The following is a 27,440-nucleotide window of genomic DNA, read 5'->3' as shown; positions in this document are numbered from 1 at the left end:
GCAGTTGTTTATTCGTTTTCATTAGTTTGTTTCGAAATGCGTGGACTTTCAGCAGAACAACGTCGAAAAATTGTGTACAAATGGTGCACAGAACGCGGACTGTCACTGAGAAAGACAGCAAAAATGGAAGGAGTAAGTGAAAAAGCCGTGCGAAATTTAATCAGGAAGTTCGGTGAGGATAACACCTTTGAGAATAAACCGAAAACGGGTCGAAAAAAAGGTCCTGCTAACCCTCAGTTGGATAAACGTATACAGAAGGCGTTCGAGCAAAAGAGGGAGGATTCAGTTCGGGATGTGGCAAAAAAGTGGGCACTTTGAAGTCAAATGTTCTTCGTGCTAAAGAACGTTTGAATCTTCGAACCTATAAGAAGCAGAAACAACCAAAACGTAGTCCGAAACAAGAAGCATCGATCAGGCCGAGAGTTCGAAAGCTGTACAATACGATTCTTGCTGGAAATTTGAACTGCATAATCATGGAACACGAAACCTACGTGAAACTCGATAACAAATCCTTGCCGGGACCACAATATTATACGGTGCGAGAAGGGCAAGTGTTGAACCAGTCAGAGACATCGAAAGAAGTCGAAAAATTTAGTAAGAAAGCTATGGTCTGGCAAGCAATTTGTAGCTGCGGTAAGATTTCGAAACCCTTCATCACCGCTGCTCCAATGAACAGCGAAATAAGCATCAAGTAATGTTTACAAAAACGATTTCTACCCATGATTCGAAGCCACAAGGATCCTGTTGTCTTCTGGTCAGATCTTGCTTCTTGCCACTACTCGAAATCAACGGTAGAACAGTGTACTACCAAAAATGTCACTTTCGTCCCAAAAGACATGAATCCACCAAATTGCCCACAACTTCGACCAATTGAGGAATTTTGGGCATTAACGAAGGCACATCTTAGGAAACATGTCTCGGCAGCGGAAACCAGCTCGAAAAAAATTGGAAAAAAGTGTCAAAACTAGCCGCCAAGAATTCTGTACAGGATTTAATGAGGAACGTTCGCAAGAAGGTGCGCCAGCTAGTCTACAATGGCTACGTAGCAAATGTTGAGAATAATATTCTGTTGTTGTAGTCTAATATTATCAGTATATCGAATAAAATTTGAATATCTAACACTTGTGAATTATTTACAGCGAAATCAAAGTGCGTCCATACTTTCTGGGACAGTCTTTATTTCCCACCAAAAAAACAAAAATTCATTGAAATGCAAGTTGAAAGAGTTCGTGCCGCCACTATCACATAAAAGTACGACGGCAATGCGAAAATGAAAGTATTGATGTAGAACCCATCTTTATACTTGTAGGGGAGTCATTTCGAAATATGCCGTGGGAATTAGGGTTACCATATATACAGATGGATCTGTATTTTATTTCTCCGGGAAAATATAGATTTAGATGTGGCGAAAGGAAAGAATTTCTTAACACCGCAAAAAACAAATTTGTTGAAAAAGTGTTTTGCTAAATATATTTCTTGTTTCTATGCGGATTAAAAAATCAAGTAATAATTTATTTTTAAATCCGAAAATGAATACAGAACAGAAAATGAATATAGTTATACAGAAATTTCACCTGATTGCCCCAATCTCCCCTACTCTTCTGTACTCAGGTTAGCTTTGAATTCTATGTTTCAAGCTCTATCCATTCCCGGTTCTTGAACTGTTTTTGGATTGAAAACAATTAGGTTATGTCATTCTCAAATAACGCATTCGCCACTTTCGCAATCTGTTTTATTATTAAATATTTACCAGTAAAAATGTACATGTTCTTTCTATTGTGTTTTTAATTAGCTTTACCGTCATCATCCATTTTATGTCTATAAACTTCAACGAATTCGTTACGATTAGTGGATTGCCTTTTTTCTGTTGGTTTGATTTTTATGCACTGTTTAAAATCTATACAAATGTCATGGTTTTGCTCTTGGGGTTGTCCACTTGTTTTTCGCACATGTTGTTCGAATTGTCTTTTTAACTATGTTTTAACTTTGTGATTTGGCTACAAGATTTTGTTCACTTTTTTTTCTCTCCTAACCAACATATTAATTTTTGCATTTACATTATGCATCCTAGCGCCCGGATTGCCACTGGGCGGAAGGGACCGGTTTTTTTTGTTTGCTTACTAGTTTTTTCGTTTACTTTCACTGGGCTTTGGTCCCCGATTTACAAATATTCCCTTTTGTCAAATTTTTGATTTAGATGCAACTAAACTTTTCCGTGTGAGCAGGTAACAAGAATATTTCTCACACTAACAGAACATAACTAGCTAGATTGGTAGAATTTTGTACACAAACACGATACTTCCGTTGGCTTGTTTTACTATTCAAGGTTATGTTTTCGAAATGGAACAAGACAATAACGAAAACAAAACAAAAAACAAATGCAAGTTTTCTCCAAATTGTGCTCCTTCTTTCTCTCCCGTCGATAACATGAACAAATTCAACTACAATCTCACTAGAACGAACGACGTCTAACCTAGCGCTAGTCGGATCCCATCGGTGAAAGGACGTGAGCCAATAATTATTTACAAATTAACGCTATTAATATTCGGTAGGTGGGTGAAGGAAGGGAACGGTAACACCACAGTATCAAAATAAAACAATCAAACATAACTGCGGCCGATTATTGGTTAAGTATCTCAAAAGGCAGTATGCAAATTTGTTACCGTTTCGGTTCCGTGTAGCATCACCGGTCGGTTTGATATCCCAGTAGGCTTCGATTTTTTTTTTGATTCGACATCAGAGCCCAATGTTCGAATTCAAAAGCCGGTAAATTAATTATACTTTGCCGTTTAGAGATTTTTAACTACCGCATGTTCAAAAGAGAGAGAGAGATCAAAATTTTAATTCAATCGTTGGCTTTTTGTTACACTAATTAATATTGTTACGGTGCCCAGAGGATCAATCAAACTGCTTATCGATTATCTAACGTTTGTTTGTTTGTTTTTTTTTTCTTTGCTTCTGTGAGTGGTTGGGTGAATTAAATACGGTATTGCAATCGAAGCGAGCGAATTCGATTGAGGCAGCTGTTGCAAAATATCAACAAATACGAATTTCGATCACATATTCGAAACCTATTTGAAACTAGTTTCAAAATCGTTCCAGACTGCTACATAAAATCTCTCAATTCAAAACCAATAAATAAAACTAATCTTGATAATTCAGACTATTTTGAGCTACATGAAATCCTCATTTCAGTTCGTGACGCAATGCGACAAATCTTCCAAACCGAGAATGGCCCAACAGGCAACAAATCAAGTTTAACGCTACAAATGTCCCTATTTACAAGATGGTTCGGTTCTCGCCACCTTTTTTTTTTTTGTTCTCTCCTGCCGTCACTACATCGGCCCCACTGAACCCCAATTCGATGAGGTCGAAAGTCATGGGGGGTGAGGGCTTGTCGATGGTACTAAATTGGTCAAATATAACCTAATCCTACTGCGGATACTCGGTGCTCTAGTCTAGTGTCCTATCCTAAAACAACACTACTATAAAACAAAAACTTTTCCGAACCGAAACCTCTGTCCGTGTTCGTACACCGGAGTTTCGGCGGCGGCGGCGGCGGCGGTACCCAAATATCAAGCCGAAATCTATCACTTCCCAAACCACAGGCCCCATCGTTTCCCTTTCGACGGTTTCCCAGCCGAGCAGGCGGATTCGGATTCGACAGACCAAGACGAGGCGGAGGGTCAATGTGATGACGTCATGATAATGACATCCGGTGCCGATTTACGAATGCAACTCGACACCGAGGTCGGATCCAGATCCCGTTCCAGAACAACTTTCTGCTGTTGTCCCTGCGGTTGACCGTGACCATGGTGATGATGATGGTGATGGTGTGAATGGTGACCGGTGAGATCCCGTTCCGGTTCGTCGTCGCCGGTACCGACACCGGTCGATACTCCCAATCCGGTTCCGCTGAGATCCTGCATTTCGAATTTGTTACCCTTGTTGCGCTCCAGGGTACGACCCATTTCGCCACCACCTCCACCGTGATGGTGATGATGATGATGGTGATGATGTTTCACCTTTGGTGGTGGCGGTGTCACCGACGGTAGCTGCGTCGGCGGTGACTGTCCCTGTATCGGCACTCCCGTTTCATAGCCGAACGTTGAAAATCGTATGCTGTTCGGATTCGGCGATTGAGTTACCTTATTTTTGAACACCGGCTGGAAGAGTGATTCTCTACAAAAAGGTATACTTTCGATTACTTTCACACATTCACACACACTCGAAAACATTAACCTACCTTGTCTGACAAGCCATGTCGCACATTCCCGCATCCCTCAGGCCCATGGTAGCTCGCAGCGGATCCTCGTGATAGCTGCTTCTCAGAATGTCCTGGATCTCCTGATTGCGGCCCGTATCGTTTTTTAAATCTATCCTACTACTACTGCTAAACATATGACTACCGACACTTGGGCCGCCTACGGGCATGCGACCACTTCCTCCGCCGCTACCACCACTCCCTCCACTGCCCACTATCGACGGTGACAGAACCTCCCGATAGTAACTGTTGGACGTGTTCTCCAGCACGTTGATCGGTTCCTTGTCGAATACCGGCGGCGGAAATTTGGTGATATCCAAATCGACCGGTTTCTTCGTCGAATGTCGTCCCAGTTCGTTCAGTTTGCTCTCCCGCGACTGTCGGATATGCTCTCGGATGATCTTGTGGTCTCGTATAACCTTCCGGACAATCTTGATCACGAACGCGATCACCATACTGCCGAAGATGATACCGAACACCACCATTATGATTGTCACGTGCTCGGACTGCGATTGATTGGTTTTCTGGAAGCAAATCGAATCGGTATTTCAGTGTGGTGGCTCAAAAATAGGATGGCTATCATTTCCATTACTTACCTGACACTCGTCCTCATCCCACCGAAAGCGACAGTTGATCCGTCCATTACATCGCAGATCGGCCGAAATACAGGTTGCATCTTCACAGTCGTACTCATCGTCATCGCAATCTTAGGGAATGAAAAAATTGAAATAATGAATTATATTTTTGCAATACTAATACTTATATTTTGCGATAACAATAATTAATAAAGTTTCCTTTTCTTTCCGTTTCAGGTTAGTTGCTTGGTTTTCATCAACTTTTAATAGAAAAATCAGATTGGAAAAAGATTGATGGAATGCAAATGCAAATCTTCGAATTACAACAAGGGTAACAAATTTGAACTCAGAGTTTCTCCTATCCTAAACAGAAGAAATCGAGCATGTTCAGCTGTTCAAGGGTGCCACGTAGTTCAATTAGTAATCGTACTCCAATGGCATCTTTCCAGTAAGAGATTAGTTCACATCGTTAGTCAGTTTCTGTAAAAATGGTCTTTAGAGGTAAGCATATTTTTATCACTGGCTATGTGAAGAAAAACGAAATTTTAAAATGCATCCGAAATACTATAAAATCTAATGAATTCTCAATATATTCTTTGATTTATTTCATTCTATTACTTTTTTCCCAGAAATAACCGAATTTGAGCAAATTTATGCTCATTCAGCAACTCCATGAGAAACTGATATACGATCTCTCAGAATTTCGTATTATTTGGAAGAATCGTTTTTCGCCGAAAAATTTAAGACCCGTATTTTTTTTTTATTTTGTCATTAGGGTGACCATTTCCTTGGTAGGGTGGATCAAAACTCGATTGTTTTCGATTTTCATCAAAATATACAATTTTATAAAAATCATAACTTTTGAAGCACTCGGAAGATTCTGCTAATTTTTGGATATGTCGTCAATAAATGCCTATAAGTTGAAGTATTGTGTTTGAAAAAGTCAATTGTAAAATTTTTGAACGGTTTTCATGGTTTGCGACCAATGGGCACTAAGGAGTGTATCGAAAATAAGCTATCCACAAATTTTTCTTTCAAATTATGATGCAAAACGATATTTTATTCAAACTAAAAATTGATCATTTATTGTACGAGATTAAACTTGAGCGTAATTAAAACCGGATGAAATTTAGGTTATTCCTTCACGAATTTTCAAAGTTTTGATCGAACGCTCTTCAGCAAGTTCCGGACAAGTGTTGCATCGCATTTTTTTTACGCTTGAGCCCAAATTTTTTTGAACTGCATGTTACCAGCTGCCTTACCAGTATTCTTGAAGACCCTCTTCACGATTACCCAGTAACGTTCGATGGAGGCAATTTGGTGGATTGATATTTTTCTCAACGAAATTTATACCCTTTTCCGCAATCCAACTGAGAGTGGTTTTGGCATATTGAGCCGACGCTAAATCCTATCAAAACAGTGGAGGTTTACAATGCATCTTATATAAAGGCAGTAATCTCTTCTGGAGACACTCAGATCGATAGATTTCTGCATCTATAGTTCCGGTAGTGTAAAAAATGGTTTACTTTAAACCACAAAAACATATTGCTTGCCATACCAGTACCTTTCGACCGAATTTCTCCACTTGAATCGACCTGTCCGCATCGCTCACTTCCTCCCCAACGACGACAGCAAAATATTGTGGACCTGCAGGGGTTTTTGAGTCCTCCTTTACATAAGTCTCATCGTCCATCAAAACGCATGCATCCGGACATTGCAGAAGACGCGAATACAATCTCCGGGCCCTTGTTGCTGCTCGCTTCTTCTGTTCTATACTTTGTTTCGAGATTTTCTGCTTCTTGTAGGTCTTTAGGTGATTTCGCCTCTTGATACGCTAGATCATTCCGACACTCGTTCCTGCTTTTTGGGCCAAATCACGTATTGACATTGATTTGTTCTTCATAATTAGAGATACCATTTTCTGGTCCAGTTTCGGGTTGGAAGAACCGAGTTTTGTGCCACTGCCTGGTAGCCCACCCAAAAAATAGTGTTCCCCAAACTTATTAATGATGGTTTTAACTTTGGCATGATGAATTCCAAACTGCTTCGCCAATTCTCGCATAAGTAATACCCTTCTCACTTAGCCATGTGTCCAGAACCTTAATTTTCACTTCCTTTTCAATACGCGACATTTTGAAAACGCAAACAAACGAAAGCTGACAGCCAAACGCACAGCATGCTGTGATCTGAACATAAAAAACCATCACAAATACATGCGTACAACACAAATGTATGTGGCTAGCTTATTTTCGATACACTCCTTATGTCAATATATTTTTTTTAAACAAACAAATGATAGTCGGAAGGGAACAAGTCTGGGGAGTAAAACGAATGCGACAGAATTACCCAGTAAAGATGTTCTTGACTGTTTTTGCTGTGCGTGAGGAGCATTGTCGTGTGTCAGACGAGATTTGATTTTTTCATTTGCAAGATACCTTTTTTGAACCCCCTTAAATGCGCAGCATCGTTTTCTTCCCGAAGCATTTGGGTTTTGCAGCTGCGCTTGGGTTTTTTTTAAATAAATTATTTTCTTATCTAATGTCATAATCCGGAACTTTATTTCATGGTGCTGTATATCATTCAGCTATCGAGGAACCCATTTTTCCACCTTCTAAATCGTTCCCATAACAAATAGACGATCAGAATTAGCAGCTATTGTTTAACCTTTTCTGCCATTTTATTTTGACTTGGCGTATTGTCTCCGTTCAACAATCTGTACAATTTGGTATCTTAAATTTTTGTTTGTTGATTTATGCATTCGTGTTTTCTACACTGAAATCCTCACTTTTAAACCAACGTTCATAATTCATGTAATGATTGCAAAGATGTCTCTCGAAAAAGTAACGTTTAGTTTTATTATAATTCTATTTCTAGTTTCGGAGATACTTGGTGACGAGTGGAAAAAAAAATCAATGACCAATTTTCCAACCTAATTGACAATTTCCTGTAGTTTACCGATTTTGTTCTTTGATGGCAACCGGTTTTTGTTATTGAGGTTTCTGAAGCACCGGATGTAGCGATGAAAATCTCCACGGTGCAACTCACTTCAATTTCGCAGAAATGGCTGAACCGATTCTCACAAAATTTGATTTCAGTGAAAAAGTCTTGTACACTGAGGTATTTTTACGTGGTTTTTATACGGTTTCTTCTTACACGAAATCCCGAATTTACGCCGTTTTTTACACAGGAAACTTCTGTGTATATTTCGCATTTCTTCATAGAATTTTCCGGGAACCGCTAGTGTTATACCATTCGACTCAGCTCGGCGAGATAAGAAAATTTGAACAAACTTTGACTAGTTTGAAATCTTCTATTGGGATATAGATCAAGTTCGATGATGTCACGACTGACACTTTTGATTCCGGAGATATAATCGTAGAAGTGATGTAACCCACAAAGTACATTTTTTTCGAAGAAGAAAAAACCGATTTTAACAATCTCACGTTTACCTGAATGCTAATTTTGTTAGGTTACTGATACAATTTGACGATCGTATGACCAACATTATTTCTGCTTCAGAAGATAAAATCGAATTAGCGGCGCAACTGACAAATTGCGGTTTTTTTTCTGTATTCTGGGCCAGGACTGAATTCTGGAACTCAAACTCTGGAACAGGCTCAGAATTCAGTTTCGGAATCCAGACCAAAAACTAAACTAAATTTAAATTAAGGTTATAAACCTAGTTCTAGAATTATGGAACTTATTTAGATCTAGAATTGAACTCTTAATCTTAATGAAGAAACCGAATCCAGTTTCATTGTCTAACTTCAGAATCCATTTTCGAATTTAGTTCCAGCATGCAGATTCTGAATTATGGAAATAAACTGAAACTGATTTTAGGAATGAAATTTTGGATCGGATTTTAGTTCTAAAATTCAGGTTCGGTGTTCAGATATAACATGTAGTTCCAGAGTTCAGATCTTAAATTCATATCTTGAATTTTGTTCGTGAACTATGAAGTTGAAATTCTGAATCATAGTTTTGGATTCAAATCATGAATATAAATTCAGTTTCAAAGTAATACACTGAAATCCTTTTTAAGCGGTTTTATGCGGCTTTTTACCGTGGATTTCCGAAATCACGCGGTTTTCTGGTTTTGTCTTAGAAATGCATGAAACGTCGAGATCTGGTGTTATCCCGAAATTTTTTTTAAGTCTGCTCCTGCGTCACGACTACCATTTGCTTCCGGATGCAACGATGATGTAGCATAACTTCGGGCGAGTCAAACATCAGAGTCCGGACATTTCGTTCAAAATTTTTGACTTTGAAATTTCATGATTCTAATCTAAATGTACAAATGGAGGAAACAATTGCTACTCACTTTCGGTCGGAGGCTTCTCCCGGAACGCGGTGAACAGTATCGAGAAGGTGGAATTGATGGCGGCTGCCTCGGCGAAAAAGCGAATGTGCAGCACGTTCGACTTGGACACAACCGAGTCCGCGATTGAGCCGCAGAAATTTTTCAGTCTGAAATAGTTGAAAAAAAAAACATAAAAACAAAGTTTGTTGGTACATCGAAGGAAAGGTGTGTTAATGATCGTCGTTTCAATCGGAGAAGCCGACTAAATTGTAGTCACGTATCCGGTCGACAGAATTAATGTTCCGACAGATAAAAACGATATGTTTTTTTTTCGTGGGGATGCGAGGAAATCACCTCCCTCAATTTACCTGGACGGCAGGTCGGTCCGCTCGGTGAACACGTCGACGAAATTACTTTCGCAGTCGTTGGGCCTTTCCAGCTTGAACATGAGAAAGGATAGCTGAATCTGAAAAGGAAAAATTGTTCCAACCGGACAACGACAAAAAAAAATTGAATAAGTGAGTGAACGATAGCGAAAATTTGTGCTAGTGCCGGTGCACCGGACCGCTATTAGTCATGAACGGTGTCGGTGTGACTGACCTTCCAACCGTCGGAAACTGTGACCACCCACATGCAGTCCAGGGATAACCCGTGTTCGACGACGGTCTGCTGCTTTTCCCGGGGTACGTCCGTCCGGTTCACGAAGCCTTCCATGCCGGATACCTCGATGCGACAACCCTCGTCGTCGTAGACGGCTGTGCGCAAAAAAAAAACGAACGAGAAAAAAAAAACAGAAGATAGAGTAGAGTGGGAGTCACACACACAATGCAAACACAAAGAAGCGGATGGACCCGGTCACCGGGAATGCCAGCGTGAAGATCCCATTTTTCGCCGATTATTTGCTTCTGCCAACATAATTTACGTTTTTTTTCTGTGTGTGTGCGCTTCGCTTGTCGTTTGATAAAGAACTAATAATGGTTGGAGGTCTTTTCGTATGACAACGACCGTATGCTTGACGTCTAGTCGATTCCGTCGATCTAGTGTGCGTTGAATTGTGATTGTTTTGAATCTGCCGGCAGGTCTGTTACGTTGCTGTTGGTTACAGTTCAAAACAAACACTCGTAGGAAGCAATTCTATCAGTAAGCAAATTATTGAAATTGATCGACGCAAAGGAATGTAACTTTTTCGCTCTGTTTCAGTTGCCGATTGGAAGCGCAGCCACCCACTCGGAGATATGATGCCGTGATGCCCTGAAATGCGCACGAGATTCCGTATCCGAAAATCTGCTTCCAATTTTTCCCAACTGCAGCCAGGCCGAGGGAAACAACACGTGCAAAGCGCACACACTACGACAAGCGAATGCACTTTCCTCAACCGTAAATTATACATGACTGTGACGGCGACGACGAAGCCGGCAGGTGACAGCAGGGACCATCGCGAGACTCGACCCCCCAACACTCACATGACGTTGGCCTTGGCACGAAGTCGTAGATGACGACGAAACCGCTGTACTCGATGTTCTCGTCCGAGTGGAAGTGCAGCCAGAGGAAGCGATCCTTGGAGGTGATCATCGGCGGATAGTTGGAACCGCAGTATTTGCCCAGCAGTGTCGAGAAACCGTGGGCGCCGTCGCGAACCTATCGTCGGAACATCGGACGTACGAGATTTAGTAGTGCGGAACCAACAAAATGAGCCGTGCACATCGCGGTCAAGATCACTTACCTCCAGATAGTCATATTTACAGTCGTCCGACGGTTCGATGTGGAAATGGTCTCGGAAATCAAGCCGAACCAGTGATCCGACCTGTGCCTCCAGGACCACGACACAGTCACTGTTGTTCGGATAGTTGCCCGGGTGCCCGGGGCTGTAGAGCAACTTCAGATCGGGATTGCCCATCGTAAACGGTTCGCAATGGGGCATCGCCGACGGTCCAGCGTACTCCGGCGGGACTGCCCGCTGGAGACGAATGTCTTTTCGCGGAATGAAACTGATTTGGCCATCCTGTTCGATGTTGATGACATCGGCCGCCACGTTCGGTGTGGGTTCCGTTACTGCGGTGGGAGCCGATTGCAGCAGACCTAGCTGCGGTGGTTCCAGTGTTGGCTGCTGATTTGCGCCAAGGCCAGTGCTGTTACCAGTTGTCTCACCCACCACAGGCCGAGGAATTGTGACCAGCAGTCCGAACAGCAGGGACGCTCCAGCTGCAAAAATGTGACCATATTTAACAAGCTGTGAAATCCTGGTAAACTCCTAATTGAGTTATGACTTGATGGAAAATTATGTAAAACTAAAATGGGCGGGATGAGAAAAATGTTTCACCCACCTACGAGCACGTTGATTCCGACTAAAAGCACCGCTATAAATCCTCGGAGACTCATGTCTCTCGGCCGGCTCACCTCGGATTGTCCCCACCGCCGCTATTGGCCACCTTATCTCCCCGTTTCTAATCTCTGTCGTCGTGTTTATGTATGGCTTTCGTATTCTTTTTTTTCTCTCCTCCCACTTCCTTTTCTTCTTTCGTTTCTAAACTCCGGCTCGATCTGTTCGACACACACACTCACACAGTACAGTAGCTAGCGGGTGGAGCCTGCCTTTGCTTTTCACACCACTCACTACCCCCCGCACCGGTTTTTCCTTCACATCCGAAACTGTTTCTTTCTGGTTCGCTTATTTCCACCCGGGCTCGGCGACGGCATTCGGTTTCGGGGACCCGGTGGTACGATTAGATTGAAATTTGTCCTGATTTCAACACCTTGTCCTGCCCGGGAATGTACGTCGTCGTACTGCTCCGGTGGCCGTTAACCGACCGACCTTCCAATCACAGCAGGCTGGGTGACGACAGCGGAGATGACAATTCCTGGGTAATAGAAAATAGAGATGGAAAATAAGATTAGGTGGGTAGAAACGGCAGCATCCAGCATTTTTCTCAATGGCTAGTACGTTCAGTACGAAGGATGTTGTAGGATGTGACAGGCGAAATTAGTATGATAAATCAATTTCCCTCTTCATCTTCAATCTTCTTTGGTCTTTCTTAGTATTGTGGGACTCACACATACAGACCACCACTCAGGTTTTAGTTGGCCAGCCTCGTCTAAGCCGTCTAAGCGGTAATTCCTGCACCAACTAGAGACAGAGATTTCTGAATTCAGTGGAGATTTATCGTTTGGCTTGCTCGCTTGCGAGTGTTTATTTGTTGACAAGCCAATAAATTCAAATCTGTGTCGAACGCAACCAGAAATTAGCTTGATTTTGCCAGCAGTGGAGAGAAAGATGAGACTGGAGCTGTGAGTCAGCTTTTTTCCACAAGGTTTTAATTTTGTGAATTGAGTTTCTGAGTCGAAAATTGATAGTTCAGAGGTAATTAATTAACCTGTCAGTCGGGTGGGAGAGATGGATGGAGTGAGTAGAAGGTTATCATTAGTCATGGGGCATTTTAAACTAGAAATGCAACAGATTTCAAATTGGTAATTCTTGTTGACGTATCTTTGCAACCAAAAATGCACCTGACCACTGAAGATAATTTTGCGATTTAAACAGTTTTTAATGAACTGATTTAAAAAAATAAAATTTCCACGATTTTGAAGCGTAGTTCTGGAGTTAATCTATTCATGATGATTTGCCAAACAAAACTGAGTAGAGATGTCACTGTACACTGTTAACACAACTTTTATACAGTAGAGTAGTTCCTATTGAAAAAAAAAAACAAATCTAAAACGCACCCGTTATATAACGAAAATGTGCACTCGATTTTTCAGAGATGGTTGTAATGATTTTGGTTAACTGAGACTCAAAAGAATGACAATTAGCTCATAGTTTGCTATTGAATATTATCCGGATCCGACTTTCGGTTGCGGAGTGATGGGGAAAAATGTGCAAAAATATGAAAATAAGGGCACTCGATTTTCTCATACTCAACAGATTTCAATAAACATATCAATAAATGAAAGCTTTTATAGTCCCCTAATTAGTTTTGTCCAAACCCGATTTTCGGATTCGGTTTGCTCAATGAAATTTGAAAAAAGTACATACGAATTTCTCGTTCACAGAAACCGCTTAACCAATTTTCATAAACTTGATTCCAAATGAAAGGTTCCATAGTTTTATAGCCTGCTATCAAATTTTATTTTTCCGGATCCAGTTTTTGGCTCCGGAATAACGGAATAAAATGTCCATAATAAAGTGCACTTGATTTTCTCGAAAACCGCTGGACCGATTTCGGTTAACTTAGATACAAATAAAAGTTTCGTTTCGTAGTTCCATAGCCTGCCTATTGAATTTTCTTCGAACCTGACTTTCAGTTCCAGAGTAACAGGGTAAAATGAATGCTATCAGGAATATGATCAGCAATTTATGATTGAATTTTCAATAATGTGAGATAACCAAAAATATCTCAAAAATGTAGCTTTCTCAGAAACAATGTGGAAAACTCCGGTACCCGAGACGACGGTTTTGTGGTAGAAGAAAATTTAATGCTATTGATACAGAATCCATTCCATTATTTTGAAGAAAAGAAAACAGATTACAACAAGACTAAGTGAGTTCCCAAAATGCATTTTATATTGTAAAAATATGTCTTCTCTAACAACTAAATCTGGTGTAGCCGCATTAGATATTTTTTTTCATTTTCACCTAAACGGAAAATATCACATACATTTGCCTGGTAGATATACCTATGCAATTGCTTTGATGCTTAGTAGCTAATAGTCAACAAGTTTTCTTGGGAACTCCGTTCTGAGGTTCATGAATCAATCTTTATTCAAGAAGTATAATTGTAGGTCTACAAAACATTCGTTCGATTTTAATTGCGATTTTAAGACGATTTCAGGATTCGGTGAAATGACCCTTTCGACGAAATGACTTTCGGCGAAATGTCATTAGGCGAAATGGCTTTCGGCGAAATGACCCTGATCCATCAGTGCCAATGTTCAACTGTACGAGTATAAAAGATAAATTATAGTCGAAAAACGATCATTTTTTCTTGTGCTGTGGACGTGACTGGACGTCTTTGTGAGGGCCTTCCACAATCAGCAGCAACAATAAACGTTATGCATGGTAGAATGCCTCAAACGTTCAGGCCGTTCACTCATTCGCCTCTCGAAAGTCGTGGCGAGCAGTCGCCTTCAACCAGTAGTATAAATTTCTAGAACTGAAATCAGAACCTGAATTATGAACTTTTTTATAAGGACCTTTTAACTGGCTGGTCATTCGGGTCGGAATTATGAACTTAATTCCAGGTTTCGAAATTAGTTGAATCCTAATTCTGGACACTGGAACTGGTTTCATAACTAGATTTAGGAACTGGCAATTCGAATCCAGAATTCCGATTTAGGATGTCAATTTCAGAATTCATGAGCCAAATTCAGGTTCTGAATTTCAGATTTGGACTTTGGAACTAGATGTTAGATGTGAACTCTGAACCTGAATTTTACAGCAGACTTCTGAACCAGAATTCCTGAACTCAGTTTCAGAATTTAAATCAGTTTTGAACTTAACTCGGATATTTTGACCTAAACCTGGGTTTTACAACTGAATTCTACGCCTTTCCCAGATATCGCATTTAATTCTTGAATCCAGTTCCAGAATTCAGTATTTGTTCCGTGTTATTTAATTGTATGGTAGAAAATTTTTGTATCGATATTCGGAAATGCGAAAGACGCATGTCAGTTTTATTCGTATTCACGTCTTCCAGTTATGTCTCTAACAGTACCCACCCGTCGTTTTTGGCATCGTCGCACTGTACGCCGGCTTGAAATTACAAACACTCATCACCTCGTAATTCCGGAACCGGAAGTGAAGATCCGGATAAAATTCAACCATTCTATTACCGTAAACCATCTCATTTGATTCTAAGTTTAAGAGAATTGGTTGAGCAGATGCGATGAGAAGTGAGCTAGTGCCATTTTGAAGATTTTGACCACTATTTTTGGTATGTCCGGCATGCATGAAATTTTCGAAATCGAACATTTTTTACGTCAAAAGTCTTAGAATTGCATGAAACAACGAGGTTTAGTGTCATCTCCAAAAATTTTCCTGAAAAGCGGCTTTCTTGATGCCAAATGCTTTAGAATTGTCTGAAACGGCAAGATTTAGTGTCATCTCGAAATTTTTTTTTTAATTCGACTGGGAAATTTTTTCTAAAACGAAAATTTTTGTTTGATGTCAAATGTCTTAGAATTACATGAAACTTGAATTATTAAGATTTTGTGTTATCTCGAAAAATTTTCTTTTGAAAAATCACGACCCTGGGACTCCGAAATCGCATTTTTTGTTGTCGAATGTCTTAGAATTGCTTCAAATCTTTTCGATAAAACACCAATCTCTACGTTTTAGGCAATTCTAAGACATTTGGCATGAAAAATCTTTCTTGATTTCGGAAGTTCCAGAATCGAAATTTTTCAAGCGAAAAGTTTTCAAGATAATACAAATTCTTAATAGTAGCTTTCCAACGTACCTAAGCTTGTTGGTTCAACCATCTCCGAGAAAATTGAGCGGTAATAAATAAGTAAAAAGTTCACACACCTACAGTTTTCGATCTCATCGAGCTGATTCGAATGATATATAAAACTATGGGTCTCCGTGGCACCACTCGGAAGTCTGGTTTTCCAGCAATTCTGTTACCTTTCTATAGAGAAAGGTAAAATGTGCACGTGATTTTCGCTGAATACGTTGAAACACCTTTTGCATACAGAGGTTGTAATAAAAGGTCTTTTGATCCCATAGCTTATGAATTTTGTCCTGATCCGACTTCCGGTTCCGGATTGACATGGTAAAATGTGCAAAATAAGGAATAACAGTACACTCGATTTTCTCGGGTATCGCTGAACCGATTTTTGCTAACTTTGATTAAAATATAATGTCTTATGGTCGCATAGCACTCTATTAAATATAAGATTTCCGATTCCCAAAATACAAGGAAGAAAGTGTAGACAAATTCAAACCGCCATTGAAGGCGACGATGCAAAAGTCTGAAAATAAACTTTCAGCAATTATGAGAAAGGCACCATCTCACCACTAGGTGGATTAAACAACATTCAGAAGATGATTGTAGTGATCGATATTTCGTATAGTAACGATCAAACATTTTCAGATGCAATGAATCCATTCATATCTTACCGGTCGTGGCAGTGAAAATGACTGCACCGTTAGTTTTTGGAGTACCTCAAGGAAATCATCTAGGACCGTTTATATTTGTACTCTATCTCAATGATCTAAACCTCTTAGTGAAATGTTTCGAGCTATCATTCGCGGATGAATTCGTACTATATCATCTGTTAAAAGAAAGAGGAGATGCATGCTTTCTCCAACAGGATGATACGGATCGCCTCTAAGTGTACTGTTATATTATTCTCCCGCAGGTGATCAATAATGACTACAGTCTTTAGCAAAATGTTCCTAAACGCAAATCATTCGTGAAGGACTTAGGAGTTATTCTTGATGACAAATTTGATTTCAAGAATCACATCGACTACGTAATTCCAAAGGCTTCATATTTTGGATTAACATACACTGTTTGGAACTCTACTGTACACTAGTCCGATCGAAGGTTGATCGTTGTTCGGTTACCTCACTATAAAATTGATATTGATGATATAAAGATGCTATTTAACACAAATTAATTAGGTTCGCACTCCACACCACACCATGGGGTAACCCAATTGATCCCTTCCAGTTACAAGGATCCGCCGTCTATTCGTAGAAACGTTTACAAAGCTGTTTTCATTGCTGATTTGATACAATCACATATTGACTGTTCTGATCTCCTACAATTGATCAATTTCGACATCCCTTGTCGCAGTCTTCGTTCTTCATCCATTTTTTTTCATTGCAATATTGTTAATCTGTTGGTACAAATGATGAGGAAGTTTTATGCCTACCGGAGAAAGAGATTAGATAATTTCAGCTGCAAGCGGCTTTTTTCTGCCCCTGATAAATAAAATAATAAAAAATTAAAATGAATGACTACTGTCACTCAGTTTAACAATTATCAAACACTCAATTCGAATGCTCCGTCGAGGGATGCCTGTTTTTTCGAAATAATTCGATTATCCGACACCCATGTGCGCGACTATCAGCAGCCACGATTATAGTGATGTTTGATTTGTTCAAGTAATCGATTAGTTGTTTGGAAGCTTAACTATTGGCATTGATTAATTAAGCCTAACAATCAGTTATTTGAACTAATCGATTAGTAGCGAAATGAAGTCTTTGTTCTTCTCATTCTATTTTTCATTTGGATATTGTTAATCTGTTGGTATAAATGATGAAGAGGTTCTATGCCTACTGGAGAAAGAGATTAGATAATATTAGCTGCAATAGGCTTTTTCCTGTTCCTAATAAATAAAATAATTAAAAAACCGGTTTTAATCCACTTAGTGGTGTAATTATGCCTTTCTCATATTACTCATAACATCAAAAATATTACTGTGAAATTCGCAAAAACAACTGTTCATTGAATAGAAATAGGAAAGTTGGTTCGGACTTAATCTAACAAACTCTACTAATCCTGTTTACCCTGTAGAAATAGTATCCACAACAAATTTAGGAATTCCGTAAGGAACCGTAAGACTTTTCCTTTGAACCTATAAGTTTGTGAAAATCGATTTGGCCATCTTGAAGGAAAGTGAGTGAGATACTTTTTGCAGTTTTCAATCACCATTTCCAATTCTTCCGAAACCGGACTCAGATGACCGGAATAGCCGAAGTTGGTTTGTTTGCCAGAAACAAATATGACCTATAAATAGAAACAGTGTTGAATCTAGTTAAACCTAGCCTTACTATCTCATGCTCTATTTCGTTCAAATCAAACGAAATCTAACAAACGAAGCGAACCTGCGTTTCTGTTACTTCTGCATATGTAAGTCAAGCTAAACAGCATGAATCAGTAGCATAAAACATGTAGTAGGATTATTACTTTTATTATTATTATTGACATCATTACACCATCGGCACGGTATTATTGCACTACCGGATGTGAAAATTTCATATTTTTTCAAATAAATTTGAATTCATTGACATTCGTTTATTCTTTCGGCCGTACTAATCATAAAATAGCTATAGTTTTTATCAACCGCAGCATCGTCTTTTACCAATAGAACACACTAGCAGCAGACATCCGTAACCGATTCGTTTTCTTCATAGCGTGTACGAAATAGAACAAAGCACGCATCAATTGTTTTGTGTTTTCTTCTTCTTTCGATGTGGTACGTGTTGGCGTTCTATATGGCGATTTGAACACTTTGACACTCATCTCCCTGTAACTGCGGAACCGGAAGTCGGATCCGGATGAAATTTCACAGTAGCTATAAAGATAATACGAGCTTTAATTCAAATCAAGATATGTGAAAATCGGTTCAACCATCGCAGAGAAATCAAAGTAAGCTCTATTTTTAAAGTTTTTCTGCACCACCTTCGGTGCTTCCGGAACAGGAAAAGTGGGCACCAGTAGTGCCGAATTATTCTTTTATCCCCACAAACTAACAAGCTCTGCCAACTAGAAGAATTTGTCAGACAGTTTTATGGAATTTGTACCTGTTTTTGACCATCTTTTGTGAAAAAATACTAATGAAATTGGTAATTTTCCACTTATCCATTTTTTAGTTCCGGAACCGGAAGTCGAATTTGGATAAAATTTTTAAGAAACTATAAGACCTTTTATTTGAATCTTAGTTTGTGAAAATCGTTTGATCTGTTTCAGAGAAAATTGAATGCACATTTTTTCTCTAATTTTCACATGTTACGCTGTAACTCCGGAACCGGAAGTCAGATCCAAATGAAATTTTATAACAGGATATGGGACCATGGGACCTTTCATTCGAATCTTAGTTTGTGAAAATCGGTTCAGCCATCTCTGGACAAAGTGAGTGCATATTTTTTCCATTTTTTTTGTGCATGTCATCCTATATCTCTGGAACCGGAAGTCGGATCGGGATGTAATTTAATAGCAGGCTATGGGACCATGGGACCTTTCATTTGAATCTTAGTTTGTGAAAATCGGTTCAGCCATCTCCGAGAAAAGTGAGTGCGTATTTTTGTTACACACACACACACACAGACATTTGCTCAGTTCGTCGAGCTGAGTCGAATTGTATATGACATTTGGCCCTCCGGGCCTCGGTTAAAAAGTCGGTTTTCTCAGTGATTGCATAGTCACCCAGTTTACGATTATCAAACACTTAATTCAATAACTCAGAATGCCTCCGAATGTTGGAGTCTAGGGATGTCAGATCGAATTATCGAATAAAATCTTAAAATTATTTGATTAGATTTTAATTGATTACTGGAGTTACTATCCGTTTAGTCGGTCGATGCGCCACGACTACCAGCAACCACTATTGGCATCGATTAATTAAGCCTAGCAATTGATTACTTGAACTAATATATCGGAACTATTTCTCTTGCTGTTACTTGTTAGAATATTTTGTTATTCTAACGACTAACGACACCAAATTCATATCAGTAATTGTCACAAAATTGTTTTTTGTTATGAACTTGTCACTGCTAAATGATCAGAAATGCTCTAGTTTCTTGAGAAACTATATAACTGAGTTGTTCTCAACACCAAAACACACAACGTGGAAGTTAACCGTAATTTATAGTTTAGTCGAATTTAAATCTCAACAGTAATCTGATTGAGCAAAGCTCTTCTGTACATGTGCACTGTGACACTGTGTTGTTATGACACCATCAAACATTTACAAACTATATACCAACTTAATTCTCAGATGACAATCCCTGTCAAGACAGCGTTTAATCATCCGCGCCGAGATGGTGTTTCCTTCCACACCTCTAAGGTGGCACAATTGGAAGAGCAGTTCTACGGAGTAGCTGTTTCATAGCAGAAGCATTTTTTGAGAATTAAAAATTAACAACTTTCTATTAGTGTACTTCTTTTAATTGATTAACTCGATTATTTTGGCCATTTATTCAAACATTTAGGGGTTTTTTGGTTTGTACTTGAAGTACATATTTAGTTTCGATTTCTTCGCGTTTCGTCTTCGGCCCATCAGTGCTTAAAGCAGTTCAAATTGAACCGCCATCTCCGCATAACAGTTCAGTTTGAGCCACTATTAATAGAGTAAACAAATACATCATTTGTCAAGTAGTCTACCCTAGAATCTGCTACGCAGCTAAGTGGTGCAAATTGACCGGAACCGGACAGTACGAGGGAAAAAAAATCAACTGAAAACGAACATAATTTCTCACTCGAATTCCGAGCCACGTTAAAGTGAATGATGAGCCTAGCAGCGTTCACTTGATTTCATCGCATAAATTTGATCGTATCAGCCTACTTTGTCTACTCAACACTCACTCGGGGCCTCCTGCAGATCCGTTCGAAAAGACAATGGGGCTGTTGATTGCCCATCTCTTCGCACAAGTGCCCCACTAAAAGGGCGTGAAGATTGTGGGTTATGACATACCGATAATTCCGTCATGTCGAGATGTGAGAATGAGTTTTTGTAGCACGGAAAAGTGAAGTGTTGGAGCGTTCATCATTCTTTTAGCCCCTCCGTCCGCGTCCTTCGCCACTGTCACACGAGAGAAAGGATAAAAATGATGATGCATGGAATGGTCGTTAAGAAAGAATGGTTGACAGAAATATGACGGGTGACGAAGCAGCTGCCTGGAAGGCATGTAGGTCGGTGGAGGGGGGGTACGTTCGCAGTGCGGTAGAATATCAATGGTTGTCCGTCTTCCAGGAAGATGGGTTCTTCTTTAGACGAGGGTTTGAAAAAGGGAAGCACTCATATGTTATTCCGATTCCGACGAAATTTTGACTGGAATCTGACGTGCAATGAAGAATAGTACCGATTCTTCCAAACCCAAAAAAAAAGTCTAGGTTAACGAAATACTTCATGTTCTTTTCCCCTCTGGCGTGGAGTGGAAACAAACAAACGGACGTATTTCGCAAGTGTCTTGATTAAAGCCGTTTTCTTTCTCTTGCACGCGACCGACGACGACGAGTTGAAACATTGGACCTGTGGCTGAGGGAAAAAAATCCTTGAAGCAGCTGAAATGTTAAGCTTTTCAAATCCAGCTAGCTTACATCCGCATTTTCCATCTTAGAGAGCCTCTTTTCAGAGTCTACTCGGATCCTGCGGATTACTGCGATTGTGAGTCAGCTCAGTAAATCAATTTGACCCTTTTCTCTACTCACACCAAAAACCCCGTTATTAAAACTGTACGTATGATCCGTCGTCTCCCAGCCCTTCCGGCAAGGTGCGTGATTCCCTGAAGCATCTGAACAAAAAAAATCGGTTCCATTCTTCGGTTTAGTAAATCAGCCGACTGAAAGCAACCGTAATTTATTACGCTTCATATAATGAGACCTTTACCCGACAATACGCAGCCTGATGACGACGACGACTACGAGTATTACACGAACGAACATACGGCCAGGATGTTTTTTCCTCTATTTCTTATCGTCTCCAATGGTGGAAAAACCTGGCGACGCAGGGTGTGTGGGAATGTGGGCTATACATCATTGCATTCAGGTTTCGCCAGTCGTCGGGTGAATCGAACCCGGCCGGTCACAGCAGGCTTCGCGTTTCCGATGCTACTACCCCGTCGACGGCTGCGACTAGCAGCGATGCCAGATCTACGGAAATCTTCGATAATTTTACGACGGAGATCCAAGAAAAAAAATCGAATGTTATAAAACCCATAAAAATTTGTTTTGTTTTCCGTTTTTTTTTTAACCATAGGATTTGTAAATATCATCGAAGATTCTTCGAAGATCTTGAGAAATGGCAAACAGATCAAAGTTTTAGCTTTTACCCAAAGATTTAAAATCTTTTTCAATTTATGACAATTTTTCCATTTCAATTTAACAACTTTTGGAAGTATGTTGAAGTTGAAAAAACATGGTTTAGGGAAAAAGTGGATCGAAGTTTTTAATCGTGACTAATCGTGCCGGGGCGCGCACCGTCTGCCCTTTTTTTTAAACAAATTCTCGGTCGCGCGCTCCTTCGGGACTAATTCTTCATCATTTCCAAGAGTCTTTTCTAGCAATTTATGGAAGTTGTTTTTCGATTTTTTGAAAATTGCTCAGAGGAACGTGGCCTTAAAATTCATAGAAGTTTTCACGAATGTTTCGTGGATATCTCAAGTTGTACTAAACACAGCGATATAATTCTTTTTCAATCTCTCATCTGGGATATAATCAGCAATTTTTGATTAAATTTTCAACAGTGTGAAATAACTCAAAAAATTTGTTTTCTCAAACTAAAATAAGGAGGAAAACTCATTCGCATTCGGACGACGCACAGTGGTTCGAATCAATGAAAACGTGGACATAAATCAGTAGCTGCCAAACCGTTCTTTTAATGCATATAGTTGCTTTGAAGAAATTATTCACAAATATATACCGCGTAATTTGATCCTATCATTAATTGTTCATGGCCTACTTTGACAAAAAATGTAACCATAACTTTTTTTTCTGAAGAGATAGAATTTTTTTTTCTTCCACAAAGTTTTAGAACTGTTAAAAATAATTTACTTTGTCAAATATACCAAAAGTCTAGGTAGCACCGTTTCGGATATATAAGGCGTTTTTATGGCAACCCCCTTAAAATCAGTTTTTTATTCATAAATTGTTTCGAGTTATTTTGTTATGCATACTTTGTTTGGAATAATTGTAGAATTTATAAAATCGCATATTTTTGTTGAAGATAGTGCATAGGTTTGTTCTTTCCTGGCAAAGTTATGCAACATTTTACCTTTTTTTAACTAGGATAAAACCTTGCACCAAAGCGGAATATGCAACTTTATGCAGCTGATTTTTACAAAATTTGTAGGAAAAGATGTGCCCAATATCATAAAAAAAAATCTAAGTGGAACTCGGTGGAACTTTTTTTTTAGGTCTTTTCAAAGTTAGTTTTAATTACTGAATTATGGCAACCCCCTTAAAACTAGTTTTCTAGTCATAACTTGTTTCGTGTTATTCTTTATGCATACTTCGTTTGGAATAATTGTAGAAAATATATAATTTCATAATTTTGTAGAAGCAAATGCATAAGTTTATTCTTTTCTGGGAATTTTATGCATAATTTTACCTTTTTTTTACCTAGGAAACCTTGTGCCGAAGCGAAATATGTAGCAAACTTTAATAATACTTAAAAGGAGAACATGTACCTTATCCAATTTATTTTCCAATGAGAATATCTTCGTGTGACTCATTTTCACTATGGCCATGCTGAAACCATGAATGGTTAAGAAACAGAGGGCGTCACGCGTCTGCTATTTCTGTAACTCACTTTTGCAGTGAGCGTCGCCCGATCAATATCTCGTCTTAAAAATCGTGTTGCTTCGCGATAACTCAATTTATTTACACGTTTAAACATGAAATCTCTTCGTAAAGGTTTGTACTTTAACAATACTTTATCATATTTTGTCTAGAAAACATTTTTCCATTTTTTAAATATGTGTTGAAGTTTTGATAATTTTTCGGATTATCAATAATTAAAACTAAATTTGAAAAGACCTAAAATTGCATCTAGTTCCACTTAGATTTATTCTAATATTGTCAATTGTGAAAAGTAACAAAATAAAAATCGCAAAAATTTACTTAAGTTGCGCGTGCAAGCATGAACTTGTTTATGCGTGTTTACGCGCGTCCAGACTGGTAGTCGGAAATAGGATAGAAATATATTTGCATACGTGCATAGCCTGTATGGTAATAATCCATGGGGTATTTCACACAAAGCCTTTTTTCAACAGCCTGTAAAATATAACAAAGATGCAAAAATTCGTCCAAGGCATGAATGTACGGTTTTTTGTTAGGTTTCAAATAAGCGATTCCATAAAACAACCTTTATAGTTTATTGAATGAAAAAAGTTAAAAATTAATAAACAAATAAAAAAAATCCAAACTTGGGCACGAGGTAAAACTGCCGTGAAAAAACGATGACAGATGTTTTTTGTAGACTTCTAGTAGCGTCTGACCCACTGATTTCGAATATTTATTACAAACCTATCAAAACTGGAAGAAAATTGTCACTGGAAGCAATTGATATGCTAGAACTTACAACAGAACAAGAAATTAGCGATACGGAAAACTCGGACGATAGCGTGACTGATACTGATTGATCGAATGCAATGCGACTAAGTGACATATTGTAATGATTTATTAGGTAACATTAACTACCTAGTTGATTGATTAGGTTGTGAAAAGTATTGGGAAAAGTTACTCATTTGAATGCTAATTTTGTAGTAGATACTTAGGTAATAGAGAGAAATTCTACGTAGGTAAATAAAAAAAACTGTTTTTAAAATAAAGCGAATATCTCAAAAAATATATTTTTTTACATTATTCATATCTTCAGCAAAAATACTTGAAATGTTTTTTTTCTTTGAAATGAGATAGAAAAAAAAAATATTTTTTTTCGAAATCGAAAGCTTAACAAAAATTAAGGTGCTACTTTCAAAAGAAGCGTTACATAATTTTGTAAAACTTCTTCGAAGACACGTTAGCTCTAAAAAATCAGTGAAAGTCAGTACAGACTTGTGACCGTCTTTTTCCAGTTTTGGACCACTGTGCGCCTTCTGTTTGTTAACCATTCATGGTTTCAGCATGGCCATAGTGAAAATGAGTCACACGAAGATATTCTCATTGGAAAATAAATTTGATAAGGTACATGTTCTCCTATAAGTATTATCAAAGTTAGCTCCATTAAGTTGCATATTTCGCTTCGGCACAAGGTTTCCTAGGTAAAAAAAGGTAAAATTATGCATAAAATTTCCAGAAAAGAATAAACTTATGCATTTGCTTCTACAAAATTATGAAATTATATATTTTCTACAATTATTCCAAACGAAGTATGCATAAAAAAATAACACGAAACAAGTTATGACTAGAAAACTAGTTTTAAGGGGGTTGCCATAATTCAGTAATTAAAACTAACTTTGAAAAGACCTAAAAAAAAAGTTCCACCGAGTTCCACTTAGATTTTTTTTATGATATTGGGCACATCTTTTCCTACAAATTTTGTAAAAATCAGCTGCATAAAGTTGCATATTTCGCTTCGGTGCAAGGTTTTATCCTAGGTAAAAAAAGGTAAAATGTTGCATAACTTTGCCAGGAAAGAACAAACCTATGCACAATCTTCAACAAAAATATGCGATTTTATAAATTCTACAATTATTCCAAACAAAGTATGCATAACAAAATAACTCGAAACAATTTATGAATAAAAAACTGATTTTAAGGGGGTTGCCATAAAAACGCCTTATATATCCGAAACGGTGCTACCTAGACTTTTGGTATATTTGACAAAGTAAATTATTTTTAATAGTTCTAAAACTTTGTAGAAGAAAAAAAATTTCTATCTCTTCAGAAAAAAAAGTTATGGTTACATTTTTTGTCAAAGTAGGCCATGAACAATTAATGATAGGATCAAATTACGCGGTATATATTTGTAAATAATTTCTTCAAAGCAACTATATGCATTAAAAGAACGGTTTGGCAGCTACTGATTTATGTCCACGTTTTTATTGATTCGAACCACTGTGCGACGGTTCAGAAACTGCATTCTTATCTATCTGTATTCTGAACTTAATTCATAGTTTAGAATTTAGTTTCAAACGTTAAAACTAAGACTCTGAAACTGAAGCCTAATTCTATATTCTGAAACTAGATTTTTAGAATTGGTTTCTTGGCAAAATTTTGGAACTGAATTTAGTGCCTTATCGCAAGTTCGGAGCTCGTACCCAGGGTTCCGATTTAGGCATTCAACTTCGGAATTTTGGAACAAAATTCAAGATATGAATTCCGAATGTGGATTTTGAAATAACATTTAAGATCTGAACTCCAAGCTAGAATTTTGAAACGGTCTTTAAAAGCAAAGTTTAAACCTGGATTTAATTTCACAATTTACTTACTGAATTAATTTTCAGAGTTTAATTCCCAGTTTGGAATTCAGTTCTAAAATAAAATTTGGAATCTGGATTCCAAAAATGAGCTATGTTCCAAAATTCTAGAATTGAATAAATTAACTAAATTGTTGTGAGTTCCAAAGTTGGGCGGTTTTTTTTTTCGCGGTACGTATCCCTCGCGTAAAGAGAGACATCAGTGTAGCTTTTTATTTACAGAAATTGCGTAATTATGTTTTCTAAAAAGTGTTCCAAAAATTGCCAAAATCTCACGGAATGTAATATTGGCAAATTATTTAAATTTACGATTCAGTTCGCTTTGAGTTGAACAAACAAATCGCTCTATCTGGAGTCAACAAGTTCCAACATGATTGTTCTCAGTCAGAAAACATTAGAAGCGACGCCAGCAACATCAATAGTCTCAAGCGTTCCCGAGTACATCCAAAAAGTTAATACTTATTATATCGAGTATTGCCGTGGCCCCAATTGACAAAACAAAAATGAGTTCTGTTAAATATATTTTGTGGAAATATCACAAGATAATAAACAGCATTAGAAGACATATATTAGCTTTAAACAAAGAAGCTAGTTTTGATGAAGGAAAAATCGACGAATTGTATGAAATATTTGAGCAGCTCAAAGAAAAGTTTTCCAGTTCAGGTACGACAAGGGCTGAACAATTTTAACTCCTAGCTGTACTGCCTTAGTCATGGACAGCCGAGAGAATTACGAAAACATAGACAAAAAAGTGACAAAATCAGATTCGACCTTCTCCGATTCGGATGAAATTTTGCACATGGCTTCAGTATGGCAAACCACAAGTTTTGAACCGATTGAGAGGTCAACCCGACTCACGACTGATTTTTAAAAAGGGCGTATGTATTTTTGCATTTCACCAAAATTGTCTTTTTCAAATCGTTGTAACTCGGAAACCGTTCATTGTACAAAAATGGCGTTCAGGAAGAAGTTATAGGGAATCGATGGGCACTCTAAAAAATATACTCTGAAAAAAAATTATTTTTTTTCTCAATAATTTCAAAATGAACCAAAAAAATTAAATAAAAAAAAATCAGGGTTACGATTTTTCTTGATAATTTTTATTTTAAAGCTCTTATTAAAACCTACATATTGATGGCTATCCCATCCGTGCCTTTTGAAAAATGAAGAAGTTACTGCTAAAACAATTTACACATATATATATATATATATATATATATATATATATATATATATATATATATATATATATATATATATATATATATATATATATATATATATATATATATATATATGTATATATATATATATATATATATATATATATATATATATATATATATATATATATATATATATATATATATATATATATATATATATATATATATACATATATATATTTATATATATATATATATATATATATATATA

The 27,440-nt window shown here is 38.0% G+C and overlaps 1 protein-coding gene across 10 annotated transcripts in view; it reads right to left on the bottom strand.

The window, feature by feature from the left end:
- Nucleotides 1-1,718: 1,718 nt before the first annotated feature.
- LOC131426503 (uncharacterized) overlaps nt 1,719-27,440 on the bottom strand; it is a 163,457-nt gene continuing 137,735 nt past the window's right edge. For all 10 annotated transcript variants that reach the window (XM_058589288.1, XM_058589291.1, XM_058589289.1 and 7 more), the window contains 9 exons: nt 11,464-11,997; nt 10,863-11,341; nt 10,603-10,777; nt 9,740-9,894; nt 9,508-9,605; nt 9,161-9,306; nt 4,861-4,970; nt 4,247-4,788; nt 1,719-4,182 (listed from right to left, as the gene is read on the bottom strand). In XM_058589288.1, the coding sequence (XP_058445271.1) occupies nt 3,687-4,182; nt 4,247-4,788; nt 4,861-4,970; nt 9,161-9,306; nt 9,508-9,605; nt 9,740-9,894; nt 10,603-10,777; nt 10,863-11,341; nt 11,464-11,518 (2,256 nt within the window). In that variant the 5' untranslated portion in view covers nt 11,519-11,997 and the 3' untranslated portion in view covers nt 1,719-3,686. The remainder of the gene's footprint in view (nt 4,183-4,246; nt 4,789-4,860; nt 4,971-9,160; nt 9,307-9,507; nt 9,606-9,739; nt 9,895-10,602; nt 10,778-10,862; nt 11,342-11,463; nt 11,998-27,440) is intronic.

This window comes from Malaya genurostris, chromosome 1 (assembly GCF_030247185.1).
Source record: "Malaya genurostris strain Urasoe2022 chromosome 1, Malgen_1.1, whole genome shotgun sequence".
NCBI classification, from domain to species: domain Eukaryota; kingdom Metazoa; phylum Arthropoda; class Insecta; order Diptera; family Culicidae; genus Malaya; species Malaya genurostris.
This window is presented reverse-complemented; position numbering and strand designations above follow the sequence as displayed.